The 27,991-nt window shown below is 46.5% G+C and overlaps 3 protein-coding genes across 12 annotated transcripts in view; 1 reads left to right on the top strand and 2 right to left on the bottom strand.

Moving 5' to 3' along the window:
• Nucleotides 1–1,484: 1,484 nt before the first annotated feature.
• Nucleotides 1,485–22,940, bottom strand: LAMP3 (lysosomal associated membrane protein 3). 3 transcript variants are annotated; one of them, XM_074547357.1, is made up of 7 exons: nucleotides 22,737–22,940; nucleotides 20,683–20,885; nucleotides 15,809–16,527; nucleotides 14,569–14,691; nucleotides 11,849–11,906; nucleotides 11,134–11,301; nucleotides 1,485–5,659 (listed from the first exon to the last, which is right to left on the bottom strand). In XM_074547357.1, exons 2-7 carry the CDS (start codon nucleotides 20,726–20,728, stop codon nucleotides 5,520–5,522), a joined length of 1,254 nt encoding a protein of 417 aa, XP_074403458.1. In that variant the 5' UTR covers nucleotides 20,729–20,885; nucleotides 22,737–22,940; the 3' UTR covers nucleotides 1,485–5,519. The 3 variants fall into 3 exon arrangements, with proteins under 3 accessions (XP_074403458.1, XP_026647890.2, XP_005484997.2); XM_026792089.2 differs by lacking the exon at nucleotides 22,737–22,940 and adding an exon at nucleotides 21,762–22,469; XM_005484940.4 differs by lacking the exon at nucleotides 22,737–22,940 and having other exon boundaries at nucleotides 20,683–22,469.
• Nucleotides 22,897–25,883, top strand: LOC141730050 (uncharacterized). The gene is made up of 2 exons (XM_074546693.1): nucleotides 22,897–23,445; nucleotides 23,899–25,883. The coding sequence occupies exons 1-2, from the start codon at nucleotides 22,897–22,899 to the stop codon at nucleotides 23,950–23,952; spliced, it is 603 nt and encodes a 200-aa protein (XP_074402794.1). The 3' UTR covers nucleotides 23,953–25,883.
• Nucleotides 25,691–27,991, bottom strand: part of MCF2L2 (MCF.2 cell line derived transforming sequence-like 2) — a 149,878-nt gene continuing 147,577 nt past the window's right edge. For all 8 annotated transcript variants that reach the window (XM_005484823.4, XM_014265524.3, XM_014265523.3 and 5 more), the window contains one exon: nucleotides 25,691–27,991. In XM_005484823.4, the coding sequence (XP_005484880.2) occupies nucleotides 27,891–27,991 (101 nt within the window). In that variant the 3' untranslated portion in view covers nucleotides 25,691–27,890.

Raw genomic sequence — 27,991 nt, 5'->3', positions numbered from 1 at the left:
TAATGTAGTGGATAGGTTGGGTTGGCAACATTTAAAAAAAAAAGCAATTGTGGAAGCTGGGCATATCTTAAAAGATGCTTTGATTAATAATTTGAGCCATTTTCTTGTAATAATTTTTCCCATGAGCAGGTTGTGAAAAATGTAACATGAATTATTTATTTAAAATAAAAATTAATTCATTTTTCTCATGAAAAAAAAGCCATTCCTTGGTAAAATGAGGTTAAACATTGGCTGGCCTCATGATTCATAATCTTCAAACATTTTTGTGATATAAGAAAGCCTTAGTAAAACTGAGGTTCTAAACCAAGATCAGTGTCTTTAATAAACCCACATATCCTGACTCTCATTGAGTCAGGATATCCTGACCTTCCTTTTTCCCAACAGCCATTTATTTTGTTTCTGCATGTTAGAAATGCTCCTATCTAAAATTGTGAAGAAATAGCTAAGAATCTGAGTCAATTAGTTTATAATTTTATAAAGTACTTGGGATCTACCAATTCCATGGGCAATAAGGCTCACAGAAAAAGAGAAACATGTTTTGTGACATTTTGTGGCTAGCTGGGGAAGCCCAGATGCTGCTGAAAGCCCAGCAGTGTTATGTTGCTGTGGCAGATAAACTTCAGACCCACATCCCCCGCCTTGTTGGCATGCAATGGCCACAGCCCTGGACGTGAAGAAAAAAGTCTTGTCCAAGTCTTGTCACCTTAGCCACAAAGGGTTAACTTCACAGAAATCTTTCTCTTCTCACACTTGTTATTTTGTTCAAATTGATGCTTAAAAAATACACCTCCTTTTTTCTTCTAAATATTCTGATGCAAAGGTTTCTTCAATGAATTCCAAACCTTTGTGCCTCTGGGACAGTCCAGGGTGTGACTCATAGATGGGGAATTTTTACCTCTAAGTAAAATAGTTGACTTTTCCTCCATCTGCCACTAAACCTTGTCAAGAAAGAATTTTGAAACACCAGCAGCCTTTGTGGGCCTACTTCACACACACAAATGTGTATTCACCAACCTCTAAAACATGAACAAGTAAGGAATCTTGCCACTAAATAGGTGCAAGCCTGGCACCAAATTTAACACTGTACCAGGCCAAGCAAGTGCCAAGGGGCAGAGCAAAGTGCCCGTGCTCTCCAGGCAGCCCTGATTTTCTTCTGAAGGACAAACAAAGGGGCTTGCAAAGTTTTCACCTTGTGACATTAAATTATCCATCGTGTAGGGATGTGCACTGGCACCAGAAATGAAGTGAAGCATAATTCTGGTATTTTATCCCTGAGGGAAGTTACAGCCTCAATGCTGCCCTCACTGGCACTTCTCCAACAGCCAAGTTCCTCAATCAGCTGCTGGCAGCAAATTGTTTTTTCTCCCCTGTCTTTACCATGTCTTCTGCTTTGCTGCAGTCCATCTAAGAACCTTTGCTTCATGAAGAGCACAACATGTGACACTCACTCAGACATTTCAGAGATAAAATCATTGCACACCTAATGATTAAATACAGCCTTTATTACAGAAACACCAATAATAGAAAAATAAAGAGCATATCTTACTTCTCATAGCAAGTTATTTTTAGCAGCCATACATTATAGCAAGCTAGAAGTGATCAGCTAAGCCATGTTCAGATACTCAAGATGCCAATCTAATCTCCCTTCCTCTTTCAACTGAATTAACAGCTGTTTCTTAATTTGTGCTTGTCCATCAGAGAACAGAAAGGACTGAAAGAAATTAAACCCTGCTTTTTAAACTCCTCAGTGACTTGTCTATGTGTGACATCATTGTGTTTTTGGGATATCCTCATTTTGTCTAGGGTGTGCAGAGACCACAGGGGATGGTCTGGCATGGGAGCTGCAGCAGAGCACCAGAGATGTGGGGATGTCCTCACCTCCAAGTCCTGTGATGGCCCCACGGCCTCCTGAGCAGCACATGCTTGCAAGGAAGTTAAGTTTTGCTTCCCTGGTGGATGTATAATCAATGCACCACATTATCAGTGCACCACATCACTCTGATCAGCACCTTCTGGTTCAGGGCTGGGTTGGTCTGAGCCTGCAGCTGGGGGAAGAAGTGGGCTGGGGTTGCTGAGTCACTTTGGGACCCAGCTGCAGCTTTGTCTCCTCCCACAGCCAAAACTGCCCTGCTGCCCCACAGTATGGCCATCATGGCCCACCTAGTGTGCAAGCAGTTTACCAAATGTCCTCCTTGTGTATGGTGTTCTTTCAGGGACTTTTTGTTCAAGATACTTCCCCAGACAAGATTTTCAAAAGAGCAAGTCTGGCAACACCAAGAGGAATTACCCTACAGAGTCATCCCAGTAGAAGGGAGACCTCAAAGCTACTCCATTAGGTAAAATGTGTCAGCTAAATATATTTCTGTACTCTGGCAGAAAATAAACATGGGCATCAGCTTTTAGAGCTGCACAGAGCAGCTCAGGGAGAAGATGGGCTGTCTGATTCTAACTCAGCATTAAATCTGGAGAGGCAACACTCCCTGCTACGCTGACACATCCCTGCTGCAGGCTGGTTGGGTTTTGGGATCAGGGATGGAGGTGAGGCTGAGCCACAGATGGGAGAAAGGCTGCACTTCAAGGCTGGGATCTCCTGATGCAGTAAGGATTTCTCCAATGGATACTCTGCTGCTGTAAAGCACTAACTCCATTGGATTAATTTTGCTGCATGTTGGCAGCATTTCCTGGGAGCATCCAATCATTTCATTGGTTTCCACCACGTGCACTTCACCGGTGCCACTTAGAGTAAGCCCAGAGTATCATTCATGTACAAATGGCAGAATGCAGCCTCATAAAAATAGCAAACAAAAATAGAAAGAAAAAGCATAAGAACAAATAAGATAAATCTGAATCCAAATATTGTTTAATACTAACATGTTGATTCACTGTAGAAAGAAAAAAAACCTATGGAGGAAAACATTATTTATGCATCACTAGTAAGAATGCCAGGTGTCACAATATTAACCACAGAATTAGCAGTCATTAGTAACTCTTTTCTGTCATCATGCTGATATCAGAGTTTTTTAAAAGACTGAATATTAACATAAATCAATTTTTCAGAACAGAAGAAGCAAATGCTATATCCATGTCAGTAGAAGTAACACAGATCACACAGTCCAGCAATCCAAAGAACATGTGAAATGGGACTCAGCTTTGACAAGGGAAAGGTGTCTGATCCCTGTGCAGAACAGCCTGGGGCCAGCCCATGTGCTGAGCTTTTTAGGCAGCTTTTGTTAAAATGGCCACGTGTAGCAGACTGGGACAGTGACATCCCCACTGCAGGCACAGGCTCATTTTCAAATGGAAGCTCTTCATCCATTTACCTTTCCTCCCAGACATGTCATTTTTTTAAAAAAGGTGAATGCTTTAATTGAGTATAAAAATCTGCTTTCTAAGCAACAGATTCATAGTACTAAGTAACCATGAGAATCAGAGGGATCTTATTGGGCCCAAGGTCTGAGTCCAGTGGCTGCTTGTCTGCTAAGGGGGGAAGGAGGAAGGGAAAATGAGCTCAATAAAGCTCATTAAGCATTATGAACAATGCTGGAGCCCTTTTGCAAAAGAATAATTGAAATACTTACATTTTAATTTGAGTATTCAACTGAATACAGTCCAAATCATGGTGTCTGTATTCAAGGCTTGAAAGTTTGGTGTCCTATTTTGTGTGCTGTTTTACCTTATAAATGTATTCAGCTGTTCCTGTGCTCACAGCTGGTTCTGATGTTTCTCCAAGTGTAAAAGTGCTTCAAAATTGTCTTTATCCTTCTTATTTATTGGTTCATTCAGACTCAAAGGGAACATTTCTAGAGAATGGTAATTACTTCCACAGCTACATATTATACTGATTATAGAGCATTATGGCCATGTTTCCTGCTTCACACAGACCAACATCTCTAATTCACAGAATTGAAGAATTTCTTTCCTCATTTAAATAAATAAACTTGCAATGGTGAAATATTAGTAAAATATCAAAACTATTTTTAAAATACTTAAGGGAATATCTGATATGACATAACCATCAATTTTATCCAGTGAAAATCCAGTGAGGTTTCATCACCATTAATGTCTGCACAGGATTTGGGCCATTATTCATAGAAATTAAATTAACTCCCAGCATTTCCTTTTTGTTTAGATACCGATTAAACTGTCAAGGCATTTTTGCCTATGACTTCATCTTTCTTTTGTTTAATGAGTGCCATTCCACAGCCCTTTTCCAGGCCAAACTTTTAGTAGTAAAATTTAAGCCATTAGCCTAACTCCTTGGAGGAAGTGTGCTCTTACTGAATATTATTTTCTCTTTTGCAAATACTTTTGTACATGATTTCTTATCATCTTGATGTCATTTGCTTCAGTGAGCAGATTGTGTGGCATGTGCACATGTGTATGTCTGTATGTGCACATTTCTGCACATGTAAATCTTTTGTGACAAGGAACTTTGCCTTCTTACAAAAAAGAACATGAGCTGGACTTAGATCTCAAAAGCAATTACTATTCTCATGCCTTCATCATTGCTTCAGCAGGAAATAGCCTACAGAGTGTATCAGTGTGCTTTAATGCAACTCCAGATTATTTCCATATGAAAATCCAGCTGCTCAGCTGTGAGCACACTGGAGAGCACTCACTTTTGGGCAGAGTTTGTCCTGGGCCTGTGCAAGCATTTATTTCCCACTGAAACCCTGACCATACAGCATCAGTGGATTTCCATTTCTCATGGACTTCATGCAGGTGCCCCAGTGGTGGCCACTTAATCCCAGGCATTTCCAGTGAATGTGGCATCTTCCTGGACTAAGGGACCACCCTGCTGCCCCAGCAGAGGACATTTCCTGGGCTCAGTGTGGTCACTGTGACAGGTCCATGTCTGAACTGCACATGGGGGATTCCTGAGCTCTCACAAGACCAGGAACATCTTCAGCTCCAGGGTAAGAGTCACAATTACCACTCTGCATTAGTGGGAGAACCCCAGGAGCTTAGGAAGTGTAACTGTGTGTAGGACTGGAGAGAACTTGCTTGAGAGTGGAGTCGCACTGACAATTCCCCTGAGATTTTAGCACTCACTGTGTTCTGAAAAAAGCTTTCAGTGAGCTCTCACCTAGCAGGGTTGTCTGTAGCTGTGGGCCTCTGGTTTATTCACCTGAAGGTCAGACTTACATCTTTTGCTAAATCTAACCATCATTAACAAACCTGATGGATTTTCTGGGGGATAGTGATACTGCTTGCTTTAAGCTATTTTTAGGAATCTGGCTTAGGTGATCTGAATGACCTCCTTTGTTAACAACAGAGAGAATTTAGGCACCTCATTTTGGACTACATCTAAATTAGATGCTAAGAATAGCCTAAAGCAGAAGGGGTGAGTTCTCTCCTTCCCACCTTAAAAGAACTCCTTCCAGAAACATTCATTAGCTGTAAACACACAGTGTCATCTCACTTAAAAATGTGGCTTTAGGGCAGGGAGATGACAGGCAGAAGCAAAAGCTCCTGTGACTTCTCTGCTTGCTGCACACACTTGGAAGGAAAGGGGCACCTCAGATGCGTTCATATCCTCTCTGTGGCTTCCTCCTGGAGATCAGGAAGGTGGCAAACACAATGACAAACAATCCCAGGATGCTCAGGCACACTGCAATGGGAGCTACTTTGCCGTTTCTATCAAGAAAACATTCTTCTTCTGAAAAAAAAAAGGAGATCAGAGAATGTTAGACCAGAACACCATACTCCTAAACCATATATCTGCATTCCAGTAAAACTGGCAAATACGAGCCAGAAGTTCTCAAAACCTTGCTTTCTTTAGTTTTTTTCTTTCTTTTTCCTATATACTATATAGTATATATACTATACTTACTACACTATATTTACTACACTTTTTATCTGTGGTGAGCCTTATTTCAAGAAAACCATCCTTGCCCCTTCTGCAGTAGCTCTGTGCTTCCCTGGTGAGTGGCTCTTCTCCCTCACATCTGCAGGAATTGTTTCACCACTCAGCACACACACAGCAGGGGCTTTCTTCCCAAATGCAGATGGGAGCATCACAATACAAAGTGCCAGCCTGAAAATAAAGAGCAAGACATCCTGCATGGTCAAAAACTGCTCCTGTGTGACATCAGATTGCCTCTTCCCAGTGAAGAGGAATGCTGCTCTGAGTGGCAACTGCAGAGCAAACTGTTCTCTGAGCAGGGCAGTGTGGTCAGCTAAACCCCACAGCTAAACCCCACACACAGCACATCCCAGCTCAGCAGCAAATCCAGTTTATAGCCAGGATAGATCCAACACCCTGTGCCCCCTCACTCCCTGGGACTGTTCTGAGGCAGGATTGACAACACTCTGAGATCAAAACCTCGACTCTTATTCCACGACTGTGCTGGCACAGGTTGTAGCTTGGCTTGGGCTTCTCCCTCATGGGAATTTTATACTGTCAGTGGGCAATGATCCCAAGGAACATGTGGAGTCCATGGCATCATTTTACAGCTCCAGAGCCTCCACGTGGCTCTTCCCAAAGTCTGATCCTCTTCTGCTCTAATCCAGATGGTGATGCAATGCCACAAAGCCAGCAGCATGAGCATTCTATTAGAGGTTGCCTTTTAAAAGCTGTCTGGTTAATGTAACCTGCTGTTAAATGAGCTGAAAAGTATTTGCATCTGAGTGTTGTAAAAGCCAGAAATGTTTGAATAGGCCATTTTGCTTTGATGAAACATTGGGAATGAAGGAATGAACTCTATGAACTCTGGAAACTGATTCTGATACAATGAAGTACAGAAGGCTCTTTTAAAGATTTCTAGACTCAAACAGATCAAGCTATTGATCTAACCTCTGTAATCTGTACAAAATTGTAAGGAACCTGAAACCAGTGACCATTAATGTTTTCTTTTTCTTCCCCATTTAAAGATAAGCAAATCAGGAGCAACAGAACTGAAACTATCAGTCTTGAGACTCCCGAGGGGAGGAGGCTGATGATGTTTAGTCATTCCTTCACTGGGGATTTTCTTTTTCAGAATCTGCACATGCAGCCAATACACCACAGTTTCATGACTGTTTTATAGCCACAGGGGAATTATTTCAGAGGTGGGAGCTGCTTTCTCAGCTCTCTGATTAAAAGCAAAACTAATTTAAATTTGTACATGGTATTGACTAGCAGAGATTAGTCTGACTTGGAGAGAGGGGGAGGAACAGAGAGCACCTTTCTCAGCTGAGTCTCTCCTAGAGGTGAGATTATACCTAATCCCATAAGTAATATCATTCATTGTACACATTTGAATGGGAATGCAGATGGGATGCCATGAGTTCTTCCAGCTCATTGTTATTCCATGAAAAAAAATCTCCACAGAATGACAGGATAGATGGGATTCTCAGGGTGGAGAAGGACTATGTCTTTAAAAAGCCCCAAATGTTGTTTCCCAATATATTCCTTTTAGAATGGAGAAGGTAACCAAAATGGTGACCTAACAGAAGAATTGTTCAAGTAGAGCCAAACTGAGTCAAAAGACAGATCTAAAGTAAAAAGAATACAGGGGCAATATTTTGTAAGCACACAGAAAGACAAGTGGCAGAAGAGAAAATGTCTTACTGCTGCATCTGAAGGGCTGGAGAGCTGGTCAGGCCCTCTGTGCACCTGAGTTCTTGTATGGAAATGCTCTGGGAGGAAGCCACAGAAATGAGAAAATGGACAACTTGAAAGAGATCACAAGGTCCCACTGAGTTCTCCCCTCTGGTCTTTTACTGAGATACCTGATTGCCTCATTGTGGCACTTCTCCAAGAAAAGACAAACTGAAGAGATGAGCATCATGTTTAATTCTGAAGCTGGGAGTGCGCCAGCTGTGCTCCTCCTCAGGAACATATTTCATCATGTCTAGACACAGCTGCTCTGAAAATATCATCCTGCATTCACAAATATCTCTTATTAGCTGGCAGTTTTGCTGCTGCAGTTGAGTGAGTATCAGGAGCCTTTTAGAATAGCTAAAATCTGAGCACAAACTGCTGCAGCCAAACCACTTCTGAGCTCTGGCTTTCCTTGCCAGTGACAGCAAAGCTCTGTGTGTGTCATGTTCTGGTCGTGTGTGTGATGAGAAGCCATTTTATTAACTATTATTTTCTTAGAGTCTTGATATTTCAAACAGGATTGGGTATGAGAAAGGCCATGTGCTTCCTTTCCAAAAATACTCAAAGATTTCAAATATATATATATGTGATTAGAGATATATAAGAATAGTAAGAAAAAAGATCCAAAATGTGTATTTCTTCTTGCAGCTGGACTGAAATAGCTGCTAAGATTTTCTCTCCCCAGCTGAGAATTGGTACAGTTTGTTTTCTTACATGATTTCCATGGTGTTGATAATGATGTATTTGTATATTGTGACTGATGAGAGATAATCAGACAGGGAAAGAGCACAGACTTACCTGTCCTTTTTTCCAGTCAATACAGAATGTATGAATTTATTACAAGAAAAAAAGTGTGCAAATTAACTTCCTGTAATTAGGCCATTCTGACCTGTGTAGAACCACACTTTGTTTGAAATTTATAAAAATTATAACTAGTACAAAACCTTGTGGTTGATGTCTCTATATGAAGCAACAAGTAAAATGACATTTTTTATCTATTTGAAATACATGAATTATCAGTAAAGGCACATTATCAGAGCTGAAAAAATGGACATATTTGTCCAATATAAGAGTAATTTGTCCAAATGTGTACCAAAAGGCAGAGTAGGGTTTTTTCCATTACCTATCTCCCTTAGTGGTGTTCTGAATCGCTGGGACTCTTAGGAGAGTGCAAAGGTTCACACAGACAGAGAAAGTCATAGATGAATTTATAATAGTTACTCCTGAGATATCTGCATGCCTTTGGCTACCAGTGTTCATTAGGGAGTGCTAATTGATCCAAATACAAGCTGTGGATCACACAGAAAGGCAAGCAAGTGAAAATGAGAATGCAGAACGACAATGCAAGTAGAGCAAGATAAACTGGACCTGATTTCATGCAGTATCCAGATTTCTGGGGGCAAACTTCACCTCACCTGACTCTTCAAGTCCTTGCTGTCACCATGTTCCTGCAGCTGATACTGGCATGAAGAAAAGAAGAATTAGGAGCAGCCAGGTGCCAAGGTGGGGGCTGCTTTGTTCCCTGCCCAAGCAGGGCTCTGGCAGGTGCCCAGGGCAGGGGATGCCAGGGCAGGAGTGAGTGAGGCTCGAGGCTCTCCTGCTGCACAGCTGCTGCTGGCACTGCAGCCAGCCCTGCCTGCATGGCTGCTGCTGCACATGCCAGCCCTGCCTGCACAGCTCCTGCTGCTGCTGCACATCCCAGCCCTGCCGGCACAGCTCCTGCTGCACATCCCAGCCCTGCCTGCACAGCTCCTGCTGCTGCTGCTGCTGCTGCACATCCCAGCCCTGCCTGCACAGCTCCTGCTGCTGCTGCACATGCCAGCACTGCCGGCACGGCTCCTGCCCCGGCCCGGGGAACTGTGCAGGAGCCCTCTGGCTGACACTCATGCACACCCGCTCACACCCTTGCACACTCACTCACACTCACTCACACACTTGCAGCGGCTCGGAGCCGGGAGGCTGTACCAAAGCTGCGGCCAAAGCAGTGTGGGGGGGGCTGGCCGGGCTGTGGAGAGTCCGGAGCCGGGAGCCGCAGGGGACCGCAAAGACGCGGCAGCGACGGCCGCGGGCGGGACCCGGCCACCACGGGCGCTGGATCGGCAAAGGGGGCGAGGCGGCCCCAAGTGCCCTGCTGCCGGTAGCGGGGGGAGCGGCGGGGGCAGGAGGGGGCGGGGCCGCGGTGCCGCTCGTAGGCGGGCAGGTGTGGGCGGGGCCCGCGGTAGCCGGGACAGCCGAGACCAACGGGATGGCAAAGGCGGGGATGGCGGGAGCTGTGGGAGGGGCCGTGAGCGCAGGGGGCGTGGCTGAGGGCGGGGAAACGAATGTACAGGGGGCGGGGACGGGGCGGCAGGGGCAAGCAGGACTGCGGGTACCGGAGCTGTGGGTTCCGACGGGGGTGGGGGGCGTGTCCCGTTCGAGAGTCACGGCAGGAGGAGAGCTCGGCGGGGAGCTGCTGCGGGCATTCCCCTTGCAGCAAAAAGCTCAACCAGCGCCCTGCAAGCTACGACCACCTCCCCGGCAGCCAGATCCCGGCGGGAGATATTATTAAAGTGCTCAATCCCCCTGTGTCCAAAAGTCTCTTTACGACAGTCGCGCTTTACGGCGCCTTTCACGACAGTCGCATTTTACGACAGCTGCGCTTTACGGCCCCTTTTACGACAGTCGCGCTTTACGGCCGTTTTTACGACAGTCGTGCTTTACGGCCGTTTTACGACAGTCACGCTTTACGGCCGTTTTACGACAGTCGCGTTTTACGGCCATTTTACGATAGTCGCGCTTTACGGCCGTTTTACGTCAGTCGCGTTTTACGGCCGTTTTACGACAGTTTTACGACAGTCGCGCTTTACAGCACCTTTTACGACAGTCGCACTTTTTATGGCAGTTTTGCGACAGTTTTACGACAGTGGCGCTTTACGGCCGTTTTACGACAGTCGCGCTTTACGGCACCTTTTACGACAGTCGTGCTTTATGGCCGTTTTACGACAGTTTTACGACAGTCGCGCTTTACGGCGCCTTTTACGGCAGTCGCGCTTTACGGTGCCTTTAACGACAGTCGCGCTTTACGGCTGTTTTGCGACAGTTTTACGATCGTCGCGGTTTACGGCCATTTTACGACAGTTTTACGACAGTCGCGCTTTATGGCCGTTTTACGACAGTCGCGCTTTACGGCAGTTTTGCGACTGTCTGAAATCTGAAATCTGGCTATATTGAGAGCAGTGACCTGGAAATGAACTTTGCACGTCGGCGTGTGGGCAGTGCACTGGTAGTGAACACACCTCTGCTTGCTCCAGGAGAAAATGGATGAAGAAGAATATTTTGGCTGTAGAGCTGAACATTTTTAATGAGAAGGTGAAACAGAAGGTACTGAATGCAGGAGGGAAAGATATTTTTCCATCCTCCATAGGTATTAGCACTGTGTTGGAAATGACTCAGGAAAAGTTGAGACAACAGCAGTGAGATGTGTATGGGTATAATTTAGCAGATTACATCCATCAGGCCACCAGAGTGCTGTAGATCTGAGAAGAGTGGAAAAGTATCCTTCTACTCACCTTTTCCAAACTGGTCACCCACAATGTCAAAGGCTTGCAGCTGCATATGAACAAAGAGGATCTGGAAATTCGTCTCCAAGGGGAAGGTTTGCCTGCTGGCACACTTAAAGGAATTCCCCAGCTTTGTTGTGAACAGCTTCTCATTTAGGGCTGCATAGTAAAGCATACCTGGAGGCCAGAGAGAGACAGATAAGAATCCACACTGACTCCATTGGAACCAACATCTTCATGAGGTAAAATGGTCCCAGAGGTGAATAAAGCACAGGCATTTTCTCCATAAACTATGACTTATTCTTCTTACATGTTTAAATGAGTGCTTTAACTATCAATGGACAACTCAGCTGAGCTTAGGTCTGAAAAGTGGGTAAAATTTCAGACACTTCTTCAAATCACATTTTAACAAATTGAGTCTGCAGGAGGGGGTCAGAATTCTCACAGGAGCAGGCAAGGTTTGAAGTAATCTCTATTCTGAAAGAGTGAGGCAGGGAAAGCTTTTGAGATCAAAAAGAAAATGTAATAATAGTGATGTAACTGCAGCCAAGCCCCTTCTCTTCCATTTTTATACCATAAGATTTAGATGAATCACACACTGAAAGCTTGATAAAACACATATTTGCAAAATACAGTGTTTTAAAGATCTGAAAGCTTATCCCATACCCAGAACAGTTTGATATGAAATTAAGACAGACATTGATATGAAATTAAAATCACTGACCTTCAGAAGATAACTGTATTCTGCTCTCAATTTTAGTGACAGAGTAACTTGGAGCTTGCTGCAAAAGAAGATGTATCTTTATTCATAATACATGCTCATACTTGCAGGGGAAAGAAACACAGCTTACCTCCACAGAATGGTCATAAGGAATTTCCCAAAGGAACACATCACCTTTAAGATCCAAGAACCAACGCTCTTGGATTTTTTTCTTTTCCAAATCTCAGCTGCATCCTCTGTTCAGTGTACTGGGGCCATGCAGGTGTGATTTTAAACAAACTGCTCAAGCTGGGCACTCCTCAGATACTTGTGATAATAACCAATAGTAGGAAGATTGCTGGCAAGGAAAGCACCTTGCACAACAGCACAGAACAAAATTCCCAGCCAGGTGTCCTGCCCACATGTGCCCTGAAACCCTGGTGCAGCCTGGACACTGCTCTCCCCTGGGGTGCCACAGAGCAAGAGTCAGCCCTGGGAGCTTCTCCCTGGTAGCAGTGTTGCAGTAAAATGTGATGCCTCATGCAGCAGCCCTGCTACCCTCTTTAATTCCTGCTGTGGGCACACAGGGATTCATGAGTGCAGCTGGTGGATAAATGGTATGAATGTCTCCTGTGCACTTGTAGGATGGAGTGGTAAAATTGAAGAAAGAAAATGCACCAGAGGAGAGGTTCTCGGCATGATTCCACCTTAAAGACATAAATATGACCATTTTTGGATGGCAGTTCTGTTTGGCCACAGTTAAAAACTTTGCTTGGGGAAAACACCTGCTCCTACTTCACATCTTGTGGGTTGGTTACACAACTTCCTTTTTTCAAGCCCTTCACAGAGGCCACTGGAGTGGTGAGCACTGAACCAGCCCCTCTCCTCTGCCACCCCAGCCCCGGGGCCTGAGCCATCTCCTCTCCCACAGGGACAGCCACAAGTGGGGACCAAAAAGCCAGCAGCAAACTGTTTTCTTATTAACTTGAATTTCAAAGCAGTCCAAGCTGAGCCCTGCTATGCTCTTGAGGTTTATCTTTAAGTGGAGGCTGCATTGTCTAATGCTGTGCCAAATACCACCTTTTTCAGGGCAAGGCAGGTCAAGCACCTCCTAAAGTTCACATCACTCTCCTCAGCACTGCTGCAACCTGGGAGCTTTCGTGGGTACTTGAATCCCCAGCCTTTCCCTAAGGATTCTTGTAACACCAAAAATGCTCCTCTTGTTGCAGGAAGCACACATTTAAAGCAAACACTCAGAGTCTGAGCTGATCCTTTGTTTTGAAAGAGCTCCTTCATTTTTTAACCTTACTTTTCCTCTGTAGCTCTTAGAAAACTTTTAGCCATAAGCTAAAATAAAGATGACTACTAATAGAAATATTTTCTCTGTTCAAGAATTAATGACACATGTGGGGTATAATTTCCTGTTCTCTCTTTGACTTTTTATGAAAATGACTGATTAACCATTTGTACTTTTCTTAATTACCTCTAATTTGAGCTTGGAGCCAGGCTGCAAGACTGACATTTATCTTGATTAATTGAAGGACACAGATCAGCAGTGATGGCCTGATGAAGCTCTCAGCTGCTGTGGAGCTCCAGGACATGGCCTTGATGTTCATTACACCTGCCAGAGTTTGATGGGATCCAGCCATGTTCCTGCCCATTCCTCCCTGTCCATTAATGACTTTATTCACAGTGTTAGTTCTGTTTTACCTCTGCTGGCATCATCACCCAGCCCCTACAGCTTTCAGGTAAACAGTGCTGCCTTCCAAAATGTGCAAATCTCTGATTTAGCAAGAGGATGGCTGTACTCAGGGATTTTCTCCTGTGCTTGTAAAAGCTGCAGCACTCTTGGTAGCTTGTGTTAAAGCCTGCATGTGATGTGGCCCCAGTGGGGAACTTGGAATGAATAGATACAATGTCAAAAACAAAGCTCAGTTTCCCACTGTGTAAGCAGCATCTCCCATCTTGCCCAAGTTTCTGTGTGTGTTTATAGGTCTCCCTGGTGTGGTGCATGTTAAGGCCGCTTATCTACAATTTTGTTGTTGCAGTTCACTTGTGTGGAATTCTCCACTCAGAAATTAGATGAAATTTGACTCCTTCAGCTGTGGATGTGTCATGCCTCCTGGGCACTTAAACTGCACAGGCTGTCCTTTGAATTTGACAACCCCAGCTGGCTTTTAGAGGGCACAAATGGCTGAGATCAACTTGACAGTGAGTCAGAGCTCCCAGCACACCTTGTTCCTGCACAGAGACTCCAGTCCCAAACCCTTTCCCTGTGCACCACTCCCATGCAAACAGCAGATCTGACCCGCCCTACCATGAGACTTTTACCTATGTAAAAAAGACTCAGATTTTGCTTGGCTATTCCTAGGCTTTGTGTTCCTTGAGGGACAGCTTTAACACTGCTCTCTGGCACTTTCTGTCAGAGGATGGCACAGAACTGTGCTTACTATTCCCTTCCAAATGGAAAGTTCAAACAGAGCTGATTTAACACTGAAGTCTGTTGTACTGTGAACACAACATTGCACAGGCAGTCTCCAGAAGTATTTTCCAATCTGAATTAATTAAAGCATGGTTCTCTGGTTCTAGCCTTTTGGGAAGGAGTAACCATGCCTTATATACAGATGGAAAACAATCACAGAGATAGATAAAATGCCTTTTTCCACAGCTCAAGCTGGATCAAAGGCAGCTTTGTTTTTGCTTTCCAGTCCTAAACACTCCTTCCCTCTAAATGCAACAATTACCTTTACAAAGATGATGTTTACAAATCCTCCACTAAAAGTTAAGTTCAGCTCAGACTGCACCATCCCACAGCTTCCAGATATCTTTGTCATATTGGGGTTGACAGTCACGTATTCCATCTGCTCCTGTGGAGAAAAGAGACATTGCAGGGCTGCTGATGAATAAAAGCAAACATGCAGAGATTTAAAAACTTTAAAGCACACAGAGATTTGCCCTTTTTATGCCCCCAGACAGGCTCTGTGTGTCTGAATGAACAGGGTAGTGGTGGTGGCAGCCAAACTGCTGCCTGCCAGCGTTGTTCCCCACTTACAAACCAGCACTGGTGGTTGTCTGACACATCACTCAACTGTTCCAGTGCATTAAACCGTGCATTAAGCTGGCAGAAAATATTTGGTTTCTGTTCATTCAGTGAACTGATGATTCAGGCAGAGTCAGGTGAGTAAGAGTGGTAATTTACAGAGAGGGAGTACCTCATGTTATTATCAACATCTCACTGAGGTCTGGTGAGGTTGGGAATCCTGCTCCCTTCCTGGCTTCTGACAGGACAAGGGATGAAAATTACCTTTACCAACATTAGTCTCTCTTGCCATGTTAGAAATATTCAGATATCAAACATGAGTATTTGTGTTTGTAACAGGGATGGCATAAGAACTCCAGAGCCTGAGGATGTAGCTCTTATATGGTGTATTAATGGGGGCAACAAAAACTTAAGCCTGAGGGACACATTTGCCATTTCAGGTTGTATGGCATCTTTTGCTGAATCGTTCTCAGTGGATCACTTCTAGGAGAGAGGAGCAGCTCTTCACGACCTGGCAGTTCCCATGATCCTAAAATGTCCATACATCAGCATCAGGACAGCCCACCTCTAAATCTAAGTCTGTGAACTGGCAATTTCTTGCTTTCATTCCAACTCACAATGTCAAGCTCTTTCCTGAAGTCAGTTCAGATTTTAACCAACCTCCCATTGTGGGAAGCACAAATAACTCTGCAGGCTGATCCCCTGCCCCAGCATTGCTCCCACACAAATATCACTGAAGTAAGAGAGCACCTTTACATCCCCTTGGCATCATCATACCACAGGCCAAAGTACAGCAGCGGGGATACTGTGGTGTGAGAGGCCTTAGACTGGCAGCAAACCATTTATTTTGATCATAGGAGCTAATTCTGAAAATGGCTTGGAAAGAGGAAGAATAAACTCCAGCTAATGACTGAAGTCACTACAGAGCTCAGCTTCCCCCTCACCTGTTGTGTATTTCGGGCCATCAGCTGCAAGCCCATGACGGCTTTGACACAGGTCCTGTTCCCATCAGAAACAGTGTAGGTGCCTGTGGGGATGGCAGAGGGCTGTGGGGTGGGAGGGGGTCTCACAGTGCTGCCAGGGGACGTGGGATCTGTCTGTGTCCCTGCAGGGGTGACTGTTGTGTTGGTCCCAGCCGTGGCTGTTGGATCACCCGTGGCTGTTGTTTGTCTCCGTGACCGCGTGCTGGGCCCAGCCCTCGGCGTGCTGGTGGCAGCTGTCCCCTGGCTACTTGCTGTCTCGTGCTTCAGGGAGGTGTTGGTGGCCACTGCTGCAGTTGCTGTGGTCACACGTGGTCCCGTGCCGTGCCTGGTGGAGGACACAGGGGCAGAGGTTGCATTCTTGGCTGCAGCTGTAAGCGAGGGCACTGCCGTGGTCACAGCCTGGCCGGCCGTGCTGGGGCTGTCTGCAGGGGCTGGGGATGGCGGTGCTGCTCCTGCCGTGGGCTGGCCTGCAGCTGGTGCTGCCTGCAGCTGCTCCCTTGTCTGCTCCGTCGTTCTGTGGCTTGTGGGTGCTGTTTGAAGAGGGTCTGTGCTGGTGCTTTGATGTTGTGAGGAATGATAAAGGGAAAGTGGCTGAGCAGAAGTAGCCATTTGGTGGAAGGATGTAGTTTCTGGAGACAATTCAACCCCCAGGGCCACTTCAGCAAAGCAGGAGAAAAATGCTGCAAAGAAACTGAAGTCAGTAGTCTAGAAACCTTTACATTTCACTTTTGTGTTGATAACCACAACATACCTGCACTGGCTTTGTTATCAAATGGGTGATACAATTTCACTCTTCATTTGGCTCCAGTCATGATAGGAGAATAAAGGCAGACACCCTGTAGGACTATCCACAGCTAGACACCAATACCCTAAGCTTCACACCTCTGAGTATTCCCATTCCAGGGGAGCACACTGGCTCCCAGCTCGCCACACACCTCTGAGTATTCCCATTGCAGGGGAGCACTCTGGCTCCCAGATCTCCACACACTCAGGAAGCAGACCTTGCACAATCCCCAGGCAGCACAAGAATTCCGTGCAGGACATAGTTCAGCAGGATTTGCTGGAAGCAAATTGTTGAGGTCTAAAGAAGGTGAAGTGGGTGCAGCAGCCAGAGGGGTTGTTGGTTTCTTACCAACAAAGTGTAGGGAGTGGGGATGTGTCTGTGTGTGTGAAGGAAGTGAGCAGTGCCATGGTCTTGCAGTGATTCTGGGAAACCACTCTGGGAACAGGGAAATTCCAGGTATTTATTTTGTTGCAGCCATGTCAGCTTGAACCCTGGAGTTCTTCCTCCTGGAAGAACCCAAAGAAAGACTTCTAAGTGATGGGCTTTCAGAAATGAGAAAAAAAATTAGGGTGCAAAAAAAAAAAATCCAGGAGCATTTTGGACCACATCAGGAAATAGTTACAGCACCAAAATTATGCTTCCACCTAATAACATTTACAGACAAAAAGGTGTCCTTTGCCGAAATGAAAGAAAAATATCTGGCTCCTAAATGTAAATACAGAAGTGAACAAAAAGTGGGAAAGTACACTGCAGAATATTTGAATGTCACAAGTCTTCTGCTTGAGTCTTTGTGAGTGTGCAACAAGACTCTGGAGAGACAAGGTCCAGTTAAAGAAATAAATCACTGATATTTGGGAATTCTTTGATGTACATGAAGGTACAGGTGGTTAAATGCTTTACTGCCTAAATTAGTGGGAGGACAGAGATAAATTCTCCAGTTTGGAGACAGAAGGGACGCAAAAGTCCAAGATAGCTCATATTCCCAGCAGTACAGCTCCACAGAGAATGCCTCAACATGTTGGAGTTCACTGTACACTGTTTTTTTCAAAGAAATTTCTCATGAATCAGTGTCAAAGTTGATGGCAGGCAAGCTGCTGAGATTAGAATATCAGGATACATTAACGCCAGAGGCACATTTGGAGTGAAAATGGCTGAAATCTCACAAGGTCTTATTCATTTATTTGTTGTCACTCATCATGAACAGAGATCTTCAATAATAGCTGAATTCATAAAAATCTAACCAGTTTCAGATACATGTAAAGTAAGAATAATAAAACTTCTTGGGTTTTGAATCAAATTCAAGATAAAAATCAAAGCAACAAGAGCAGATGCACAGATCTTAAACCTTACCACAATTTTCCCTTTAAAATGGCTATGCTGGAGAAGAGCAGAAATGGAGATGCAAATACTCCAAACTCCTAAAATTGTCTGGGTTTCACTCTGAGCTGTACAGAACACACCTGACTGCCATTTTAGGTGTTACCATCAAAATGCAACTTGAGACAGTTGAAAAACCTCAAAAATATTGTGATTTTTCTCAAAATTAACCTAAAAATGCATAATTCATATGATACTTTAGTTCATTTTCTCCCTTTCCCCTATGCTTTGCCACAACTGATGCAGAGCTGTTAATCAGATGACTGATCTCCTTATGTGGGGCCAGGGGAAAGCCAGAGCAGTTGCCATGCACCACTTATGGGTAGCTGCATCCAACTGTATCAGCATGATAAAAACAAGAAAGAAGAAGTTGCAATTTTCACTCTTTCTTCCCCTCTAAAACTGTAAAACAATCCATATGTGAATTTACACCACTCCTAAATTGTCTGTAGGTCTTCGTTTTCAGCTCACTGATTGTTTTTGATTACTGACCAGGTTACACAGATGTAGAAAGAAATATTGAAGTGACATTAAAATGCCACCCATAGCTTTTAAATAAAACTCCTCAAAAGGTCATTTCAATGCAATTATTTTTCTTTGTTCAGCCGGACAGGGTGACCTGAGGGGTGAAGCCAGCAATGTCTTTGGAATGGCCCATGGTTCTTGCTCACTGGGCGACTACCAGACTGTTCCTCCAAGAATTTTGGGGCCAAATGCCAGTGTGTGATGGCCACACTGCTAAATCCATTGGCCTGGGCTTCCCAAAAGGCATTTGGCCACAGCAGCCCCCAGGGATGGGCAGGGATCACTCTCCAGCTGCCCCCATTGGCACTAGCTCTGTTTGGGTGGCTGCTGGCGGAGGTTTGGTGGCCCTGCTGGGTGAAGGGGCAGATGGGCCCATGGGTCCCTGACCTACCCTCCAGCTGAGGCTGGGAAAGCTTCTGTGGCTCCCTGGCATGGCCAGGATCCCCTCTGGGAGCCTGGCACAGCTCAGAAAGCAGCTGAGAGCACGAGAGCACAACTCCCCCAGCACTGCCTTTTGTGGCTCTGCCAGCAGAACAGAACAGACCACAGAAACACGAGGAGGGGAGCTCTGCACCCCCAGTAGTTTCCTTTATTTTCCCTCCTATAAAGCCAACTCTAAACTTCATATAAACAACATTTTGTTTGAGGGATGCAAGTGCCCTGGGGTGTATCTTTCCAGAGCAGCAGCTGCAGTCCCCTTGTCTCACTTCAGCACCAAAATTGTGTGTAACAGATGCTGAGGGCTGTGTGAGAGCCCTGACAGCCTCCTTGCAATGCTCCAGAAAAAGCTCCCAAGCTCCCAGAAATGGACCAGCACAGCTCTCAGAAATTCACTGTTCCCTGTCTGGGCCTGGAGATCCCTTTTTCATGCTTTGGTGACAGGTTTTGGTCACAAGAATATCGCTGCTGTGCTCCCAGCTGTTATGGTGGGAAGCTGAGTGCTCAGTGCCATGGCCCAGCTGTGCCATTTCTCAGCCTGTGCTGGGGTGTGTGACAGACACTCATCCCCTTTTCATCAAACCACACTCATCTGTTCAGCTGCCCAGCAGTGTTGTTTTGCACTAATTATGTTTCGTTCCCTGTCTGCATAGAAGGACTTGACTTTGTGACATTAATAAAACTTCACAACAAATTATTAAAGGAAAGATCAAAATCGGGTAAAGAACAGAGGAAACAAGTTCTTTCTGGTCAAAAGTGATTGCTGACCACCGAATTATTAGTGTTGCTACTCAGTCTGATCTTGCTCTCCCTTTCATCTCTATGTTTTGGAGCTCTTTCAGCAGCCTTTGGCTATGAAGCAGGCATGGGAAAGCAGAGATACAGGAGGAGCTGCTTGTGGTCAACTCCCTGGGCACTTTCCCTGCTCATGGACTGGGAGGGGGACAGGGCTGTTCTTTGTGTGATCCCCGTGTGTGATGGCAAAACACAGCCAACAGCAAGCTCAAACCCTTGGCCATTCCACAGAATAAATCACATTTTGTCCTCTTCACCAGGCAAATTTGGTGCTCGTGCAGGTGTTGAGCAGTGACTGGGAGATGTCCTTCATGTGTATGGCTCCCCAGATTTTCACAGGGCAGCATTAAGGATCAGATGGTGACTCTGATGGGGTTTGTCATTGAGAGAAGCCCCAGCCTGACTTCTCCAAGCCCCTGCCTCACTCCTGCTTTCCTGATCCTGCTCTGCATCTTGCAATGCAGATAAATTGACTCAAGCAATGCTTCCTTAGTTTTTCTTTCCTGCTTGTCTCACTCAAGATTTTCAGTTACATCTGCAGGTCTGGAAATTATTTTTAATTACGAAAAGCAAAGCCAAAAAAGTCTGCTTCTAACAAGGCTTGGAACTGACTCCTTCACACAGAGTTTATGCCACTGCAAGAGTTCAAGGGAAAATACAGAGGAAAACATCAAAAACAAAGTGTATCTTAAAAACTGAATAGGTTGATACACTAAGTGTGTCAAACTGAGGATACAGCAGCTGCAATGAACAGCAGCTATGGTTATTTCTTAGCAATGGGACTTTACTGAAAGCACCCTCAGTGTTAGCAACAAATTGTCCAAAGTTTTGAGTCTGTTGGGTGCTGTCCTGACTGCAAGGAAACCAGACTGAGATAATGTCCCATTTTCCAGGTAGAAATGATGCTGTTACTCACCCCAGGCGAGGGTCAGCGAGATGAGCTGACGTGCACTCCTCCCCATGGCCAGCACAGCTGTGAGAGGAGCTGCTTCTCCCGGGAGCTGGTGCAGAACAAACCCAGCTCTGCTGCTGACTGAAAAGTTTCACCGGCTGCAGGGAGTGCTCAGTCACATGGCTGGGAAGGAGGTGGAGAGAGAGGGGGAGACCGGTGCCTCTCGCCTGTATATTCACGCAGAAGGAAATAAATGATGGTTATGAAAGAAAGTGAAAAGAGAAGTGACTGCTGGGCTGACTCGGAGGAGACCTGGAGCTCTGTGAGGCCAGGGAAAGCTTCGTGCATCTCCCTCCCTGTCTGAGAACTTGGTGCACAGGGCCCCAGCAGAGGGTTACAGCCTGCAAATCAGTGCCTCCCTTGTGTTCTTCAGAAAATACTTTATTTAAGGGAAAACTGCATATTTTATGTTAAGGCACAGGAGGGAGAGGTGTGTCCACAGAGCACCAGCTAAAGGTAACACAGGGCTGAGCAGAGCCCCAGATGGGCTCTTGTCCCACGGGCACCATCCTGTGCTGCCGGGCCCCATGAGCGAGTGCGCACGGGTGTGAGCAAGTGTGCATGAGTGTGCAAGAGTGTGAGCGGGTGTGCAGGAGTGTGCAAGAGTGTGCGGAAGTGTGCAAGAGTGTGAGCAAGTGTGAGTAGTGTGCAAGTGTATAAGTGTGCAAGGGTCTGCGTGAGTGTGCAAGAATGCCAGTGAGCGGGCAAGTATGTCTGTGAGTGTGCAAGAGTGTGAGTGTGCAAGGCTCTGAGCGTGACTAATGTGCAAGGGTCTGAGTGAGTGCGCACGGGAGTGAGCAAGTATGCATGAGTGTGCAAGAATGTGAGGGGGTGAGTAGTGAGCAATTGTGAGTAGTGTACAAAAGTGTGAGTGTGCAAGAGTGTGAGTAATGTGCAAGAGTGTGAGTGAGTAGTTTGCAAGGGTGTTAATGTGAGTGGTGTTTGAGTGTGCAATTATTTATTCCTTTCCAGGGTTCTGATGTCTCTTTGCTCCCCCTTTAGTATAGCTCTAATGGCTCATTTTCTTTTAATAGAACAGATACCATAAAATAATGAATCAGCCTTCTGAAGGGCGGAGCCAAGATTCTCCTCTCTTCACTCGTCCTGGGGACACTCAAACAGCACCACAATCACCAGCTTGAGCTGCTCCGGGCAGCAACAAATAATATAAAATATAAATTTGGAAAAAAAGAAAAACTTAAAAATTAAATTTAAAAAATAGTAAAAGATTAAATTAATAAAAATAAATAAACAAAATAAAGGAAAAACTGTTAAGTGCCGTAAAATGTTCAAAGAAAAACAGTTGCAAAATGTCATAGAGAAACTGCCATAAAGCGCGACTGTTGTAAAGCGGCCGTAAAGCGGGACTGTCGTAAAATGGGCGGGGCCATAAAGCACGACTGTCGTAAAATGGGCGGGGCCATAAAGCGCAGCTGTCGTAAAAGGGACCGAGGCTCAAACCGCGACTGTCATAAAAGGGGTGGGGGCTTAAAGCGCGACTGTCGTAAAAGGGAGCGGGGCCGTAAAGCGCGGCTGTCATAAAAGGGGCGGGGCCTTATAGCGCGACTGTTGACAAAGAGACTTTTGGACACAGGGGGATTGAGCACTTTAATAATATCTCCCGCCGGGATCTGGCTGCCGGGGAGGTGGTCGTAGCTTGCAGGGCGCTGGTTGAGCTTTTTGCTGCAAGGGGAATGCCCGCAGCAGCTCCCTGCCGAGCTCTCCTCCTGCTGTGACTCTCGAACGGGACACGCCCCCCACCCCCGTCGGAACCCACAGCTCCGGTACCCGCAGTCCTGCTTGCCCCTGCCGCCCCGCCCCGCCCCCGGTACATTCGTTTCCCCGCCCTCAGCCACGCCCCCTGCGCTCACGGCCCCTCCCACAGCTCCCGCCATCCCCGCCTTTGCCATCCCGTTGGTCTCGGCTGTCCCGGCTACCGCGGGCCCCGCCCACACCTGCCCGCCTACCAGCGGCATCGCGGCCCCGCCCCCTCCTGCCCCCGCCGCTCCCCCCGCTACCGGCAGCAGGGCACTTGGGGCCGCCTCGCCCCCTTTGCCGATCCAGCGCCCGTGGTGGTCGAGTCCCGCCCGCGGCCGTCGCTGCCGCGTCTTTGCGGTCCCCTGCGGCTCCCGGCTCCGCGGTGCCGAGCATGCCTGGCGCGGCCGCGCTGGCTTCCGCATGGCCCCCTGCGCGCGTTGGAAGCCCCGCTCCCCCCTCCTCCCCCCCCCCCCGGCGTTCAAGCGCTCGCAGCACGCCCCGAGGGGCCCCCGGGCCGGGCACACGCCCATGGTTAACCCCGTTCCTGCCGCCTTTCCTCCAGCGCAATCCCCCGGCCCCGGCACGGCACTGCTTGCGCTGGGGCACCCCAGCCCCTTCTCTTGCCGGCGCCGCGGCACCTTACACCGGTGGCCGCAGCCTGTCCCGTGCCTGCCGCGGCTCCGGCTCAACTTCCCGCCAGCGCCGCCCCTGCCCGCCGGGCCAGCAGCCACCCCAGCCCGGCTTACGAGCTCCCGGCGGCTGCACGCCGCGCTCCAGCCCCCGACCAGCCCACGGCTCGCCCATGGCCCCCCCGCAGCTGCCTCTCGCCGCCCCCACGCCGCTCCTGCCGCCGCCGCCACGCCGGGTTTATCTCCCGATGACGAGCCCGCCCCGCCGCCGCCCGTGGTCGCTTTCCCGCTCCTGCCGCCGCCGCTCGACACCGCGGCCCCGGGCCGGACCGCAGCTTTGGTACAGCCTCCCGGCTCCGAGCCGCTGCAAGTGTGTGAGTGTGAGTGAGTGTGCAAGGGTGTGAGCGGGTGTGCATGAGTGTCAGCCAGAGGGCTCCTGCACAGCTCCCCGGGCAGGGGCAGGAGCCGTGCCGGCAGTGCTGGCATGTGCAGCAGCAGCAGGAGCTGTGCAGGCAGGGCTGGGATGTGCAGCAGGAGCTGTGCAGGCAGGACTGGGATGTGCAGCAGCAGCAGGAGCTGTGCAGGCAGGGCTGGCATGTGCAGCAGCAGCCAGGCAGGCAGGGCTGGCTGCAGTGCCAGCAGCAGCTGTGCAGCAGGAGAGCCTCGAGCCTCACTCACTCCTGCCCGGGCATGCCCTGCCCTGGGCACCTGCCAGAGCCCTGCTTGGGCAGGGAACAAAGCAGCCCCCACCTTGGCACCTGGCTGCTCCTAATTCTTCTTTTCTTCATGCCAGTATCAGCTGCAGGAACATGGTGACAGCAAGGACTTGAAGAGTCAGGTGAGGTGAAGTTTGCCCCCAGAAATCTGGATACTGCATGAAATCAGGTCCAGTTTATCTTGCTCTACTTGCATTGTCGTTCTGCATTCTCATTTTCACTTGCTTGCCTTTCTGTGTGATCCACAGCTTGTATTTGGATCAATTAGCACTCCCTAATGAACACTGGTAGCCAAAGGCATGCAGATATCTCAGGAGTAACTATTATAAATTCATCTATGACTTTCTCTGTCTGTGTGAACCTTTGCACTCTCCTAAGAGTCCCAGCGATTCAGAACACCACTAAGGGAGATAGGTAATGGAAAAAACCCTACTCTGCCTTTTGGTACACATTTGGACAAATTACTCTTATATTGGACAAATATGTCCATTTTTTCAGCTCTGATAATGTGCCTTTACTGATAATTCATGTATTTCAAATAGATAAAAAATGTCATTTTACTTGTTGCTTCATATAGAGACATCAACCACAAGGTTTTGTACTAGTTATAATTTTTATAAATTTCAAACAAAGTGTGGTTCTACACAGGTCAGAATGGCCTAATTACAGGAAGTTAATTTGCACACTTTTTTTCTTATAATAAATTCATACATTCTGTATTGACTGGAAAAAAGGACAGGTAATTCTGTGCTCTTTCCCTGTCTGATTATCTCTCATCAGTCACAATATACAAATACATCATTATCAACACCATGGAAATCATGTAAGAAAACAAACTGTACCAATTCTCAGCTGGGGAGAGAAAATCTTAGCAGCTATTTCAGTCCAGCTGCAAGAAGAAATACACATTTTGGATCTTTTTTCTTACTATTCTTATATATCTCTAATCACATATATATATATTTGAAATCTTTGAGTATTTTTGGAAAGGAAGCACATGGCCTTTCTCATACCCAATCCTGTTTGAAATATCAAGACTCTAAGAAAATCATAGATAATAAAATGGCTTCTCATCACACACACGACCAGAACATGACACACACAGAGCTTTGCTGTCACTGGCAAGGAAAGCCAGAGCTCAGAAGTGGTTTGGCTGCAGCTGTTTGTGTTCAAGACAACGAGCACTGGTCTGGTTCTCCACCTGGTGGGGTTCCAGGTGAGAGGAGAGGATCAGGCCTGATTCTATTCTAGCCTGGTTTACTAAAAGCAAGACGTGTGTCATGCAACTGCCCGTCTCTGTTGGCCATTGGTGCCAGGGAAGGACTCTGCAGCCCACCCACACCTGAGGGGGCACTTTGAGGGCAGTTCTGAGGATGTGAAGTTTGACAGAATAGCAGCAGAGCAGAGAGCCCAGGCAAACCCTCAGCCTGGAGGGCAGGTGTGGCCAGCCCAGGCCCAGGAGCAGAGCCAGGCACAGGGCCAGCAGCAAGGGCTGCTGCAGCACAGATTTACCTGGGATCTGGTGTCTTCTACAGCCAAGTCTTAGTCACAACCATTACCTTTAAATGACTTCTACGTGGTCACTAGAGCATCTCCAAACAACACTGAAATGAAATCCTTATTTGAAAACTATGATTTTTAGGTCCATCTACCTGAATAGGATAGTGTCAAAGACCTACAGACAGAATAAGCATACCCTAACACACATTAGTCTTGCTGGACTTTACCAAATCATCTTCTAGACTGTACATGGAGAGTCATTCCCTTAATTATCTCTTTGCTTGACAGAAATACACTAATTAAAAGACTGTCCTGCATACTATTTAAAAAACTCAAAAAGTCATCAAACCCCATTTTGTCTCAGCAAAGCCAGAAGGTTGCTCCTTTGTCTTTCCATCCATCAGCAGTGTCACAAATCTTCAATTTGGCAGTTTCATACACTCAGGGTAACCCTTCCCTATCTCTCTCTCCCACACACAAAAGGTTACTATACTCACTAATGTGCAAAGCTCCCTAGCCCTTCCCTCTCCTATGCTTAGGGCAGGGGTAGACAGCAGCACTGTTCCTGTGCAAAAATTACTGAAAGTAATAGAGAAACCAGAATTAATTCATTTTAGAGAGAGGATTGCACTATAAGAAAATGTTGCTGCATATTTCCTTAGGGGACTGAAAGGAATCAATTCTTCCTGCAGGATGCTGATAACCACAGTAGACCAAGAGGATTCGTGTTCCTGAGAGCCTACATGTCAATTTTGAGGTAAATGACCAACACAAACAGGCAAGCTCCTACCTCTGTAGAACAAAAATAGCTTCCAGAAAGGTCCTTTAGTCCTGAACAGAAAATGTCAAAAATCACAGAGTTTAGATACGGAGGGTTAGAAGAGCCATGGGAATCAATCACCACATTGCAACTTAGAATCAAGCAGTAAGTCTTCACAGGCAAAAAAAAAAAATAAAATCTGACTAACCTTTTTCCTGCTACAAGGCTTTTTCTCAAACAGGACTATCTGCCTGCTCCACAGCTATCCTGACTCCCACACTAAGGTACTTGCAACACCAGCCTCCACTGAGACACAAAGGAAAACATTCGAGTCCCTGGGAAGGTGAGAGCAGAAATGGCACACACACCTACTGCTTTGCTCAGAGGCTCACTTAGTAAAGAGTGGGTTTTGGTTTGCTTCATCTCCATTTCTAGTGCTTTTAGTGCCCTCTGTTATTTACATAAAGCACCACTAGTCTGAGGGTTAAGCAAAACATCCCTAAGAGTGAAAGCCACTCACTCACTCTTGAGTTTCTTCTGGGCTCATTTTTACCAGACTGATCTTTGCCTGTTTGCAGCTCTTAGTCAATATTTATCTTTACTAGCAGCTAGTTTAAATAGCTAGTTTAGCTATTTATCTTTACTAGCAGTATTTATCAGTACTAGCAGCTTTTGTGGGACCTAAGACCCAATTACCATCAAAATGCCTTCATGCCTTAACAGCTGCTCTAAATGAGCTAATGGCTTCTATAGGAATCATAACATCTGTAATCACTTTATATTATACATTACATCCTTATGTGGCAGAGATTTGGTACAGTCCTTTCATCAAACGTCTTGGAAAGAATTATTTAACAACAACACTTTATCCACTCATTGGAGCATCTAATGCTCACTGCCTATTTGCAATGCTGAAGTATATTCCAAATGGGGGGGTGAAATGTATCTACTCATAGCCCAGCACACAAGGAAAGCATGCAGTCTACTCAAACATGTGACAGTAAATGGCATTCAACTGAATTCTCGGCACCAAGTGCAAAGGGTTGTGATCCAGCAACCAGAGACTGTAGAGGGGGCAGAGGAATGACTCAGACTGTAAAAAGAATTCAGTGTTCTTTGTCACAGTAGTGTTACATGTCTACTTCCCTGCTTAGCCCTGCGCCTCCCAGGCAGGAGCTGCCACCTGCACCATGCCAGGTGTGGAATGCTGTGCGCAGCAGGGCCTTCCTGGGCCATGGCACTGCTGCTGATGGTCCCAGCCAGGAGTCTCCTTTCCACAGCCACCCTCAAGTGGGGTGTTTTTGGTGTTGACTGACAGCGAGAAGGGCACATTTGTGATGATGTATCAGCTGGAATTAAGGAGGACAGGGAAGGCACAGCCAGAGGCAAGCAAATGGAAAAACCTCCAGGTGACCCCAGGGTGGAGCAAGGACTCATAACCACCATGTGCCCCTCTGCAGTGATGTGGTGCTCAAGCAAAGTTGCCAAAAGGTGCGTGCATAGAGACTCTTCAGCTCTGCTGTTGACCTAATTTAGGCCACATCTTCTGAAACAGTTTGATAATCAATGCAAGAAGCATTTTTCTCCTCTAATACTGGAGGTACTTTTGATGTTTTCTGGATGTTTAATGCTCCTTTCAAGTTTGTTTTTCCCAGCTTGCCAGGTAGACAGCACAGTTCTCATCTGTTCATGTTGATAAAATTTTAGTGAATTATGAACCTCAGAGCTTGTGAGGAAGGCAACTTTGATCCAGTGTCCACCCAAGATAAAGACAGGTGGATGGGTCCTGAGGAAGGCTGGTCCTGCTGTTCAGCTGCCAGCCCTCTGTTCTGCTGGGAAGCTTTTGGCCACCTCACTTTCCTTCGTGTCTGACTCTACTGAGGCTGTGCTGCAGGAATCGTTGTATGTGT

Source organism: Zonotrichia albicollis, chromosome 9 (assembly GCF_047830755.1).
Source record: "Zonotrichia albicollis isolate bZonAlb1 chromosome 9, bZonAlb1.hap1, whole genome shotgun sequence".
Classification (NCBI taxonomy): domain Eukaryota; kingdom Metazoa; phylum Chordata; class Aves; order Passeriformes; family Passerellidae; genus Zonotrichia; species Zonotrichia albicollis.
This window is presented reverse-complemented; position numbering and strand designations above follow the sequence as displayed.